Genomic DNA, 15,176 nt, shown 5'->3' on the forward strand with positions numbered 1-15,176 from the left:
TAAGGTATGTACATAGATTCTGCCCAATGCAAGTGTATAAACAAATATAACCGCAGGTTCAGGAAAAGATGGATAGATCGATAAGTATGTGACACTGTATATAACACTGTATATAACCTATATATAACAAAATAGATGTACTTGATTGGAAGACCATTACCAAAACGCTAATAAACTGAAGAGTAAAAGACCATAAAAGAAAAAATATACTTGATTAAAGAACCATCGCATCAGATCAGTTTAAATGATATACTTTATTTATGAAAACCCTGGCTTACTAAGGATTGTAATGATAAGAAGGAAGTCGTATTTTTATTGAGTATTATTTTTTTATATAAAAAAATCTTGAACAAATTTTTCGTATTATTTATTAAAATGAACAATATTGAAAGTTATGCCTTTAAAAAAAGTCTGTAAACGTCTATAACCTATAACTGGCTATAAGTCTATAACCGTATTTATATTTATTTAATTATTTTATTTTTTAATGTATAATTTAAATTATTTTATAATTACATGGCACTTACAAAATTATTTTTTTGGGGATTTTGTTGCTATACAAATTTTGTTATAATAAATTACAATTTACCTAAATTTGTACTTTTTGGACTTTCCTAAGACTCATTGATATTCGGATGGCAAAGAAATGAATAAATAAATTTAGCAATTTATCAAACATCAAAACTCATTAAATATTCTAGACATGTTGCAATATAAATTTTTATTAAAAAAATGCCAGAAAATTTTTTTAAAAAAAACTTTTGTAATCATTTTAATAATATAGCAATAAGTCTTCGAGCAATCTTTTTATTAACTTTATGAGATGACGTTTTTAGTACAAATGTGTCACATTCAACAATTTTATTTCTGACGATATGGTAAATCCGCATTTTTAGATACATAATGTATTTTAAAGTTTATACAATTTCTTAAAGCGTTCAAGTTATAGCACACTTTACAGTATATATGAAATATATAAAAATAATTATTATTTTTTTAATTATTAATTAAAATTTTTTTTTAAATTAAAATATTTGTTTTATAAACATAACTGTCTAAAACATATTTTTTTTCTAATTTTTTTTTATTTAAATTAAGTTTTTAAATTAACCCCAAAATTGAACTCTTGACACATAATTTTGAGCAAATAATTGTTTGTAGTATTTAAATATTTTAGATTTTTCTTAAGGCAATAAATTTGGTATTCAGTTCAATTAACTAAACTATTTGTAAAAGTGAAGTGCAGTAAATCAAAGTGTTTTGTGTTACTCAGGAAAAGATATCAATTTTAATAGTGCTTGAGGTAAGAAATCAACGATAGTGAAATCGTTGAAACGACCTTTAAACTACAGGTATTAAATATTTTGTAACTGTATTTATGACATGATAAAAGACTGACAATCTGTACCATCTAGTATTCTTATGTCTATGACTTTTCAGTTGTTGAAATTTTATGATCCAACAAGTTTCAAACGTTATTAAGTCTAAGTTTACTTATATACTCTCTTAAACATCTCTTAAACACTCTTATCTAGTAACTTCCGAAGGATTACTTTTTTTTATATAAATTACCTGAGTTCAAACATTAAAAAACTGCGTTAAGGATATATATAATAAAGTGGAGGACAATTGTTACCATGCAGTATTTTTAAATAAGCTTTAAACTATTAGAGTTTGAACACTGAATATTTTGTTCAGTAAAATGATACTATATATTGTAGGTTAAAGATACAATATCCTTAAAATAAAGTAGATTTTGAGACTTTGATATGTTCAGAACATTATTATTATTATGACCTTATTATTATTATTATCTGATTTGATTCATCGATTTGTTCGTTTCACTCGCAACCGTTCTTTTCCACGTTAATTTATGACGACCTCTCCTACGTTGGCCCTGTGGGTTGTATTTCAGTACAGCATGAGGGATAATATTGATTGGTCTTCTAAGCGTGTGACCTAGCCATCGATATTTATGCTTTTTGATTTCTTCTTCCACTGGGAGTTATTCTGCGTTTCTGCATAACTCTCAATTCGAAATAGGTACTGGCCACCATATGGCCATAAAACTTGTGTGTGTGAACGTTTGTATTTTCTTTACATTTATTCTGGTGATAGACCATGTCCCGCAACTGTATAAGAGAGTCGTTTTGCTGCATAATAATAATTATAATAAGCCTTGCTAGACATCAATGATAGGGCACATTCTTCAAAAGGCTTCTACAGAAATTTGTCAGTAGGTGTTGGTATTCAACCCGCAAAATAGCAGACAAAGAGATCATCTAAAAACAATATGAAGAAGGTCAACGTTAATTGAAACAAATTCCGTTTTGCAGCCCCTAGGAAGAAGAATAAGCAACATTACTGATATAAAGGATGTAACGTTGCGGCGCGAAAGGTAGAAGCGACTTGTAGACAGCCTGTGCCCAGTATAATAGTTTTATAACTTATTGTTCATAACACATACTTGCAAAACAATTTCTTCAATATACTAACGTAACAATTTATTTTTATGTTTTATCACTATAATTTAAACAAATTTCTTGAAAAACTCCTTTAGATTTTTTAAAAATTATTTTTTTTTTCGTTATCATATTTTATTTAAAAAACAACTAATAACATAAATAATTAGTGTAAAGCCTTGTAGAAGACTGGTTGTCACGAGATCACAGTAAATCACGAAATCTTACGCAAATACGGGCATCTAAAACTGTTGGTATTTACCATCTTGTAAATATGAACATTTCTTGAAAATTGTGTTAAATTACTAATTAATATTTTGGTATTAATTTTTTCAATATACATTAATATAAGATTTAGCGTTGACATTCACACAATTAGCCAAAAAAGTAACATTTTTGTTAAAACTGCTTCCTCTGTGTTTTTATTATTATCCATTTATGGCATTACAAACTTCGAATTTATGCAAAAATATTATTTATATTATTAAAATATTAAACAAAAACAACAAAAAAAAAACAATTTAAGCATATCATTTACTAATTTCAGTTTAATTTACAGTTGGTCAAATTATTTTCTAAAAAAAATAGATATGAGTATCTTAACACCATAATACCATTGACCCAATTTTTATTGAATCAATATTTTAACCATTTGTGTGGAAAAGGCTTAATATTGTTGGTATATTGTTTGGTCTTCGTAGTAATAAAAACAAAAGTGGCAGGAAAAAAAATATAGGAAAAAAATTTGCAAAAGTAAACAATTTAAGTGAATACAACGATTTCACTTACATTGGAGGTAATGGAGGTAATGCGGTCTAATGTGGCATAAAAATACCATAACAAATCAAATAAGCCTCAGGCCAAAACACAGAACAAGCCAGTAAAGTCATTATTGTCGAAAATGAGATTTGACTGGGCTCATTACGTTTTTGAGGCTTAAGTGTCGATTTGTACTACAACAATGTTTTGTTTATTTTTCTGCTTTGTTAGACATATCCATCCTTAACGAATATATATGTATTATTGTTTAGCTATATATACGTATATACAAGTATGGCAAAATTCTTCTTTATATGATAGTGTCATGCAGCATCAATCATGGTCGCAGTGCTTCGCTTCGCTGGAAGCTAGTACCCCGTGTATTCCTTTTCTCATGATAGTGTCATAAAAAAATATAGAACTGAATTATAAGAAATGTTAATTAAACTCCAACTTTAAGGTTATAAAAAAATGGGTCAGAGCCAAATAAGTGTTGAACAATAATTTGAAAATCAAAAAAAAACATTAATTAGTTTTATTTGATATGGTTAACCCTTTCCAGTCAATTTATTTACCAACTTTTTACCACTTGAAGCGGGCGAGTAAGTAATAGTAACTGACAGAAAGAAGTGTTTAGATGGTCATAAAGTCGCATTTTAACGGATATGGCTTTTTAGCTGTTAGCACATAAAATATAAAGATAAAATCGATTGTAAAAAATAAAAGTTGGTTGTTGTGAAATTGAGTAAATGGAATAATAATCAAGTTTCAATAGATTATTGTGAAACACAACTTCAGTTTGAACCAGCAAGTGGTTAATTTATTTCTATGTTGGTTTTCTTGTCCATATCTAAAAATCTAAAATAATTACGAATGTGACAACTATTTCATTTTTTTCTTAAGTAATTTTTGAATTGAGTTTTCTACTCAAAACTAAATGAAGTAGAAATAGCACATAGAAGTTGCTAAATCTTGGTACAAACTATGATTTTCATTAGCACAAATTTTTAACAAATTTTTGTGCAATGAGGTTTTGTAATCCATAATGTTATAATGCCTTGTATCAATTTAAATTATTTTTGATTATTACTTCAATAATTATGTTTCTGTTATGTTCGTTATGTATACGTCTTGAAAAAGTTTGTTTGCCTTTTTAATAAATTCTATTTACTAGTTAAGTACCTCTCAGACCAAGCGCATCTTACGTATACTCTTACTAACTTCTAAAAATGTAAATGTTTATTTAGTATTTTTATTTATCAAACAGTAGATACTTCATATTTGTTTGTGTTCTATTCAGAATAGTCTAAGAATTTATTTTATGTTTTAACTTGAAAATTTGCTGTTTGTTAAGTCATTTGTATTGACTTTCTACTTTGTTGTTGTTTCCTTCTTGTTTAGTGAAACAAAGTACATGTATTTTTAATATATATAGTATATTTCATAGTATAGTATCTTTTATATCAAATTGAATTTATTCCCTTATTGAAATACTCTATTTGTGTAATAATATGGATATTATAAGATATGACAGAGTAAGTGTTATTATATCCATTATAGAGACTTTTATGCAAACTTTAATATATTTGGAAATAAATATATAAACATATATAATATATATAATATGTATAATATATATAATATATAAAGTAACAAAACTCCAGAAAAATGTGCGAAAGTAAAAATCAAGTACTGCTTTGGGTCAGTTGTTTAAGGTGCGCTGACTCTGAGCTTCAAATTTGGCAGGACACGTGTTTGATTCTTTTTGCTTGCAGTCTCAAAAAATAATGTATTTATTTAATAAATAAATACAAGAAATAATTCCAAGACCACTGATGATGAGTATATGGCAATACTCGTAACAGCAGTATGGTCAGCCAAAAATTCAATTAATTAGAAATAATATAAACTGAATTTTTGTTTTTGTAATTCACTACTGTTCTAAAAACCGCTTTAGAATATATAGGTATATATTTATATATTAATATATCTAACATATAAAACAATATCCATTTATTAGATTTGTTATTACACAGAGTTTTATTTTGTAAAATGTGTTAATGAAATATCTTAAATTATATTCCTTAAAACAGGTTTATCGAGATTTACATTTAGAGTCTTCTAGACTTGTGCTTAATGTATTTTTTGAATACATTTTATATAAATAATTCAACTGGTGTATAAATCTGTTAAATAAAATCTTTAGACTTTTTTCAAATTCTTATAAATTTGCTTTGGAAGTTTTTAAGGAACATTATATTTTTGATTTATAGTAGAAAAGTTCGTCACACTTATTTATGAAGGACAATTTTTTGCGTTGAAATCATATTCATAATTTTAATATAATTTAAAATGATTTATAATGCATCACATATGCACAATGATTTACTACTGTAATGACAAAAACATTAAATTTACCTTAACAAAAGATAGTATTTAATAGATAATTTTAATTAAAATTATTAATTAAATAATTATCCAAATTTGAATCACTTATTATCTACAGTTTCTTTTTAAATTGTTAACAAATGACTTTTTTGTTTTTTTTTTGATGAAAAATCATTAACAATAAGTTGTGCAACTCGTTTGTTAATTAACTAATTTAACAGTATATTTTGATTTATTTTAAATTGCTTATTGTACATAAAATGAAAATAAACTCAAATAAATAACAGTTAAAAAATTTGTAATTTTAATTTTGAATAGAATTACTTATGATAATATCTAAAAGTCTATTGTTTACAAAATGTGCAATATAAATAAGATAAATTTAATAATTATTCGAGAATTTATTAAAATTAATTATCTATTATTTAGGTTTGTTCATTAAATAAGTAAAATAAATAAAATCTTTCAAACCTTTAAAATAAAATTATTATTCAGGAAGGAAGTCAAATTTTTTATAACCTTTTAATTCTATTACAATAATAGCTGTAGTTGTGAAATTAATAACAATTAAATATTATAGATGCCAATAACAGAGATTATTTTAAATGATTTTTCAAGATTTTATAATGAAAGAAATTTGATAAGGAATTTTTTTCAAAGTAAGCTTTAGAGCGTTATAATAACATAAATGTTAAATGTTTAAATGTTAAAGTCAAGTTCTTCTTTTTTTACATTACAGTTATATGTGTACCATTTTCTATTATGATTTGTTATTATTTTTTTTTTATTCACGTGTCACTATTTATTACTATGTCACTTATTTTTGCAATATTAAGAGAACAAATTTTGATTACTCATTATTATGTCTATAAATAATTACATTATTATGGTATTAAAAATTGAAATTAACCTAATAACGCTAAAATATACAAAATAATCAATAAACAATAGCGCATCATTGGCAAGCGCCACATATTAAAAAAAAAAGATAATAATAAGAAAGGCCAAGTGATTCGTCTAATAAAACACCTACTATCGATTTTTAAAAGTCACTGAAAATATATTAATATACTGAAGTAAAATAATATAATGGCTCAGACTAAGTAAAACTGATTAATAGATATAAACAGATCAGGAAGAAGTTTATATATTGAATAAAAAACACAACAACAACAAATTTAAATCATTTCAAAACTGAGGTTTCTATTAAACAATTAAAGTAGATAAAATAATTTTGTTTTTGATTTATTTAATGACAAAATAATATTTTTCAATTTAAGAAGCAAAGAATTACCTTTTTTACAGTAATTAGACTTGCGTGAAATATGCAATACTTGGATTGTTTTAAATAAGATATTCGATCGAGTCAAGATTTCTTAATTTTATGACTTATAAGTATTTTTTGAAAATTAAACGCACGATTTAGGCGTTTTTCTGATTTTAAAAAATCATTTATAAAATAGATTTCTGCAGTCAAAACCGTAAGTAAATGCATTTATACAAAAATCCCAGAAAGTTATAAAAATTGAATTCCCACAATCAAGAGTTTTTATTGCATATCCATATTTATTCAAACGTATATAATATCTTCAAATTAGATACACTGAAATCATGTCGCAGTAATAACAAAATTACATTCTAATATTAATAATAGATAATAGACTAATAATAATAGGTTAATAGATTACTAATAATAATATTAGTCTCATTACATCAGTAATAATAACATAAATGTTAAATACTTGCTTTGCTCATGTTAAAGTGTATTTCATATGTTAACATATTTATGTTAATATGAACTATTTAAAAAAAACAGCTTCTTAGTTACTAAAACATAGCTATGTCAAATGAAAAAATTGTTAACAGAAGCCTTTTATGGCTTTTATGCATTAAAACTGCTGTAATTATATAATGATTAATCGTTTTTTAAATTTTCATATTAATTTTAAATTATAAAAAATTGGGTTCACTTTACAAACGAAATCAATTTGGCAAAAATGAATTGACACTGAAAAAAATGCTTATTTATCGAATATTTTAAGTACTTTTCCCTGTTGTTTCAAACAAAAAAAAAATTTTTTTTTTTATTATTGTGCGAACTGTTTAGGTTTTTTATTTACAATGTTTATATTTAACAGGTGCTTTTGAAAAATGTGATGACTTTACAATTTTTATTACTTAATTTATTATTTAACAGTTTAATTGCAAAACAAAACAAAAGAAAATAAAATCAGTGTTGTTAAATGGTTAAGCTTTAATACGATGATAATATGACGTTAAGAAGTGCTTACTTACACTATGTTAATATTTCTAGTAATAAATATTAAAATATTAAAAACGTATTAATTGTTTATAAGCACATGAAATAGATTTAGTACGAGTTCATATTAGTTGTTAATTAATATTTTAGTACTCTAATAAAATCAACCAGAACTATTTACATTCATGAGTAGTTAACATTTTAAATTATTTTTTCAAATGGTTAATTTATTTTATTTACACATATTTGTTTTTCAATATAAATAATTATATATATTTACTGTAGTTAAAAAAAGAATTGTTTTTCCGATTTTATGATTAAAGAATATAAATTTCTGCATATGATTTAAATTATAAATGTTCAAGACTATGTTTATTATTGGCAAACAAAAAGAAGCATTGTACATAAGGTTATTTTTATACCATATATTTAGTTAATACCATTGACCTTAAGACATTTAGACATTTATGTTATGATGTAAATATAGTAGACGTACGATTTTGATTTAACTTTTTTTAATTAATTTTATATATTTTTAATATGTAGGTCATTGCATATCTAAATACTTTTGTATTTTTTTTAAAAATTTGTACTTCAGGTTTTTAAACATCAGCATCGTTATCGGCATTATAATTTTCTGCATATGTCCAACGATCTCCCGCTACGAGCTGATTTCATCCTGTTAAGCGCTTCGAAGCTTGAGACTACATCTATATAATAAGTCTCTTGCAGGACAATGTTATTCAGTTAAGTACTTCTAGAGTTTACCTATATGCCTTGTATTATAAAATCTTTTATAATACATTTCTTGTTTTTATTTTTTTATAACACGTTTTATTTTTATTACATGATTTTATTTTATTACATACAATATGTAGCGGAATATTTGATTTTTTCTTGATACTATAATTTTTTTCCTCAACTAATGCCAGACATCATTCCTTCAAGTCGAGATCTATTCAATACTGAACTACTACTTTTTTTTTCTCAACTAATGCCAGACATCATTCCTTCAAATCGATATCTATTTAGTACTGAACTATAGTTCTGTTCTGATAACATCTGACGTTGTGTTCTGACTTAAAGTTTAGTTTATTTCATTGACATAAATTCGTTATCATTTGAGATTCGTTATCTATATTACAGAATCCCTTTGAAAATTTTATTGGGTAAGTAATACTTTAGATATCATACTTTTCAACTATGTTTTGATTTTAAATACTTTTTCAGATAACTTTGCCCATTTTCACAAGTCTACATTCTAGTCTTTAACTGATTACAAAATCAATATAAATAATTTAAAAGAAGGTTTGTATATCTCCAGGATTCCATGTTCGTGTTTCATTTTATTAGTCGTATAGTCGTTCAGAAATTAATAGTCGTATATTAAATTCTGAACCAATAAAAAGACTTCTACTAAAAGAGTGGCAAAAATTATACTAATGCTCACATTCATATATATCATATGAAGATCAAAATTTGAAGGTGCATATTAAAAGATTAAATTTTGTTGAGCTTTCCATATAGTGGCTCAAGCTGTTATTATTTGATACTTTTAAACTGGTAAATGCCGAATTTGAGTTCATTTATGTTATATATTATATAGATATGTGTATAAACTAAAATATATTAGATATATAAATATATTAAAAAATCATGTATTTGCATATTAAAAATTTATCGCCACTGAACATTTTTTATATAGGTGAATACATATATAAAAACATTTTATGTATTTTTAAACTGAAGTTATAAAAATTGGATTCGCCCATTTGTAATGGTTGATGTGCTTAATGTGCATAATATGCATATTTAGTATTAATGGTAATTTTGTATATATTAACTATTTTTCAATTGAATTCAGTGTTGTCTAAAAAGTAATAAAAATTATATATTTTTAATATGTAGGTACAAAGCACGTCAATTTAAAATTACTATTTCAATATTCTCACATAATTTTATATGAGCCACTGGTAATATTGTTAATATTTCAGTTCAAATATTTACTTGAATGATGTCAAATATCATTTACAAGTGTTTTTATAATAATAACTATTTTGTAATTAAATTTTTTATATGCAAAAATAACAAATTTATTTTATTTATGCATAATGCCAAACAAAATGTAGACTCATAAAACTTGACTTAACTTGGTTAATAGCTTCTTGTTAAGTGTTTAAGTATCACTTGAGCGGTTAATAACACGATAATCGACAAATCCACATATCTGCAAAAAAAAGTTTAACGATTTGACAGAAACCAATAAACACACCTGCACATGACTTTTGGAATAATATAAAAATAGATAGTTTGGTATGTTTGGACTGCCATAAGGGCCACAAGTTATAATGTAGCTCAGGTATATATGTATATATGCATATATATTGTATCTGTCAGCTTGAGTTATGGAATGGAATGGAATGTAATTGAAGTTTTGGGTTGTACAGAAACTGGTACATAAATCGATTTTGAAATAATATACGCACAGGAATATTTAATTAAAATCGAAAATAAATTAAAAACTAAATTTTTAAATTACAAAAAAAAATTATTTTAATTTGATTGAAATTTTATTTGGCAAATTTATTGCGCAAATTTGTAAGACAAGGCAATTGATTTTAGTTTGGTTGCGAGCCTAAGCAAGTGGCAGGTAAAGGTCATTTAAGGAACGTGATTGAAGTCTATTTCTTTAATTCTTCATATATAATGAATCACTAACTATTGGTGGGAATGAAATATATCATTTTCAAACTCTTTATTTTTGAAGATTAATCATTTAATTAATTAAAAGTTAAATAAATAAAAATTTAATTTAAATATAGAGCAATTAAAATTTTATTTAAATACATGTTATAATCAATAAAAAATTTTATAGCAAACATTTAAAAATCTATTTGAATCAATTATATTCTGTAAGTTCTGTAAGTCTTAACTAAGATACATATATTAATATATGCAAAAATAGTTCAACAATATATACGACAGGCATTGACTTCATTAATATTATAGAATATCTAAACAGGTGCCTAAGCCATTTGATTCCTATTAAATAGACGAACATTTTTCGTTTTAATGTTTTTTTTTTATTTTAACTCTATTTGTAACTCATAATAGTAGAACTAGCTAATTTTTTTCTTAAAGTATTTTACTTTAATATATTTTACTTTAATATATAACATACGACAATATTTATAACTACAATTCTTTATACAATTATTTATTTATATCTGAAATATATTTTGGAGGCTACTAGAGTAGAGCTCTGTTATAATGGATTTTATAAAGTATATTTCATACAAAAATTGTAAGCTTAAGTACATTAACAAAATTCTGTTAAAACAATTAATATAGATTTGATAAGAAAGATTTTTTATGAAAAATGAAAAATTCACAAAATGTTTTTTGAAGTTTTGAATATCATATTAAATAAAAAAAAAAAATAAATGTATAATGAATTTAATCTGAAGGTAGAGCTGCATTATAGAAGCTACAATCTCTGGCCAAGTTTACTCCAAGGAACAGAAATTTAATTCTAAAAGACACCGTTGTGTACAAACTAGACGCTTTTACGATGTTGAGCTATCTCCTTTGCTAAAAGTATCTTCGATAGAGTTACTATGTAGAGGTACTCAGAAGACTGTAAGAAGAAAGCATCGGTTAGGAATAATTAAGTCTGGAAAAAGGCAACCTTGAGTTCCAACCTATGTACACCAATATATGAAGTATTGCAATTAATACTCGCAGGTGTTATAGAACACAAGAGAGATGTAGATCGAAAATAACTTTTATGACTTAGAATTAATACAATTGGATCAGAGTATGAATCATGAACTGATGCATACAATCAAGGGAAAAATAAAATGTGTTTGTAAAGTACATATTGTGTTATTACTCGTATACGTACTTATTGAATTTTTCTAATATTATTTTCGTTTTGGAATAAAAATATTGATGAATATATAAATTATAACTTTACTATACATATTGCAGTTATATATATTCTTACTGACATTGCTATGTTATATTGACGTGGGCGTAGACGTAACGGACATATGGAGCAATAAAATAAATTTTTTACTTATGTTATGGATGTAATTTTTTCAAAAGTATTAATATATTACACATAAGAATATATTAATTATACATATATGCATATATAATTTATTTGATAATAACCAAAGCTGTTAATAAAATATTTAGTAGATGGAAACAGAAACAGTGTTATAGAATAAAAAATATGAAACTCAATTTATCAGTGGAACATTTACATTCTTTATTTTATACGTTTAAATTCAACTTTTTGATATTATTATTTTTTTAAAACGAATCAAATAATAGTTTGATTCAAGTTTATATTAATAAAAACTTATTTATATCAATATTTTTTATTACATCTTTTTAATTAACACCTTACCTCTTTCATTCTCTTCTACATCAGCATCTTCTTCTTCCAGTTTTCCTAGTGTAAAATTAGTTTGTATTTGAGCACTAACACTACTCAAATTCCGTTCCAAAGTATTGTACTCAATGACTGAATCTTCAGCAAATAATTTCATACTATAGTTGACTTTATCTTCAAATATAGATGCAATTTTATTTTCTAGCTTTTCGGCAGTTAGTTCCTTCTGATCACCACCAACACTTAGTAAATCATCGTTGAGATTACAATTTTCTCGAAGATTACAAGTTGGATTTGTGACATGCGCAGCAGTTGTATCTATGGCCAGACAACCACTGAAAGCGGAACCTAATATTAGAAGTAGGTACACCCCTACTAAGAAGGGTGGGAATTTTGAACACATATTTATTCAGCTATTTTTGCTTCAGACTTTTTTTAGTTCCGTTTAATTTATTAATTTTTGTGTAATTTTAAGAATCTTTTCATACTAGTTTTCACACTTAAATGTCGTTTCTTTATATTTATTTTTTATTTTTTTTTATATTAACACATTTATAAATTCTATTGTTTGAATGTGCGATTTACTGCAAAAAAGAAATTATTTGTTTAAAATTTTTTTTTTTTGGATTTTAATGAAATAAAGTTCTGTTATTTTTTTTTGCATGTATTTTATAATTTTCGATTCTTTGAATTTTGAATTGAATATATTGAATCGGTTTCTGTTAGGTTAACGTTTTTAAATTTTTTAATAATAATGGAATATTCTTGGTACATTATTGCACAATTAATTAAATAGTTTATGCAAGACAGAAAAAAAATAATAATAATTTAAACATACATTACAATATTAGCATACTTGAAAAAGTATTTTTAAATAATATTAAAATTAAAAATAAATAAATAATGGTTTATATGTTGAAAATGCTATCAGAGTATTTACACTAATATTCGTAATAACAATGAAAAAAAAATAGTAATTATATTAAAGAATAAATTTTAGTTTTTATGACTAGTTTGGATTAAAAAATAATTAGAAATGATAATAATAATAGAAAATTTCTTATTTTCATTAAAATTACTCAGGAATCATATTTATGTAAATCTATCTCTTCTGTTCATGCAGCAATTGAAACAATAAAAAATTATATTTGAAAAGTTCCCAAGAAATAATTATGAAGTTATTGAATTAATGAATACTGAATATTTAAATCTTATAACTTTTGAAATTACACAATTTGCAACGAATGTATAAAGTAATATACTTTCTTATATATGTATATTATTTTTGTATATAGACTGATTTTATAAATTCAATATAATACATTTTTAAATCAGTATGGTTTAATTAGAAATTTAAACTATACAGATATTGTTAAGTTAATAATTATATATTTCTTTCTAAATTAATTAAAATTTTCAAACCATTATTTTATATTATCAAACTATTGAGAAATACACTTATAGTTTTAATTATTTTTTTGCTGTTCTTATTATTCTGATTTAATTAAATATTTCTTTGTTGAAAAATAAATAAATTGTTTTTATTGCGAATAAACTATAATGAGTTAGTTTTACATTTTTGTTTAAAAATTTATTTTTTTATTATTTTTTTTAGAAGTTATTTTTTACTGTTTTTTTAAATTTATTTTAATTAAATTTAATAAAATTTTAAAATTTTTTTTAATTCATATTTTGAACAAAGCATTATTATAGAAATGTTTTTCAAAATTAATTAAACATTTAAATTAAAATTATTTATTTTATAGTTTATTTTTAAATTACTTATTGTATTTGTTTTTTTATTAAGTTTATTTTAAATTAATTTACGTAGAAATTTTAAAATTTTTGTGTTTTTTAATCACAAAACAATACACAAAATGTGATTTGTTTTATTTTTAGTTAACTTTTCTTTTTTATATATAAATTATTAAAAATTTAATAGTTATTGGAGTAAATAATTGTAGAATTATATTTTTCGTATTATTTAAATTTTTTTTTTATTACTTCTGTTATTATATTTAAGTCCTGATTTAGTTTTTATGTTATTGTTTCTTAATTAGTTCATACTCAACGAAACAATTGCCCGAAAAGCAATTGGTAGCATAAATTTTCAAGTATTTTATTTTAGCAAGTTTGACTATTTTTTATATATGTGTACTATATGTATTATTTACAGAACCGAACGTAAGATTTCAATAACAAATTTTATGCAATTCAGATGACCCCGCCATACTGCACTTTAGAACACCACACCAATCACGATCAAGTTAAGCCGAGATGGTGTCAAGAACGCTTACTTTAAGAATTTTCAAGAACGTTTGCAAAAGCAAAATTTAAAAAACAAAACACAAAAAAAAAATTAAATTTTAAACGAATTTTGCTTACTTTTTAAACAAATAATTTTTTGTTTTTTTTTCTTTTTATTGATAATTTACACTTTAATTTGAAATTGCAACTTAAATATTTTCAAGAATATTTCTTATGCAGCAGATTTACAACCGTCAAGACGAAAGATTCGTTATAAACTGAAAACAAAAGTTGCGAACACCCCAAAAGCAAACTCGTCAGAAGAAATGATTAGTTTGGCTCAAATGCAAAGTAAAACAATATTTCAAAACGAATTGAAAACGAATTCCAATTTTAACTTCGCTGCTGTGCTTAAGCTGCTTTGTTCGTATTGTTGTTGTTGTTGTTGGTGTTGTTTATAGTTTAAAGTCGTACGCGATTTTTGCGATGTTTAAGTTTTATAACCGCGCAGTTGACTTAAGCACTCGGCCGTTGAGTTGTCGGCCACAATGAAGCCTTCGTATAAACACAATGCTTTTCGGCAGCAGTTTGTGCGCGCAAGAACTGAGCTTTCACAGTTAATTATCGTAACGTTTGACTTCGACGTTCGACGTTGGTCACT

General features: G+C 24.3%; 1 protein-coding gene across 1 annotated transcript in view; it reads right to left on the reverse strand.

Moving 5' to 3' along the window:
• Positions 1-12,775, reverse strand: part of LOC119671533 (O-acyltransferase like protein) — a 28,796-nt gene extending 16,021 nt beyond the window's left edge. The window contains exon 1 of the mRNA XM_038082211.1: positions 12,284-12,775. Within this exon, the coding sequence (XP_037938139.1) occupies positions 12,284-12,671 (388 nt within the window). The 5' untranslated portion in view covers positions 12,672-12,775. The remainder of the gene's footprint in view (positions 1-12,283) is intronic.
• Between the last annotated feature and the right edge of the window lie 2,401 nt (positions 12,776-15,176).

This window comes from Teleopsis dalmanni, chromosome 1, assembly GCF_002237135.1.
Source record: "Teleopsis dalmanni isolate 2A chromosome 1, ASM223713v2, whole genome shotgun sequence".
In the NCBI taxonomy this organism is placed as follows: domain Eukaryota; kingdom Metazoa; phylum Arthropoda; class Insecta; order Diptera; family Diopsidae; genus Teleopsis; species Teleopsis dalmanni.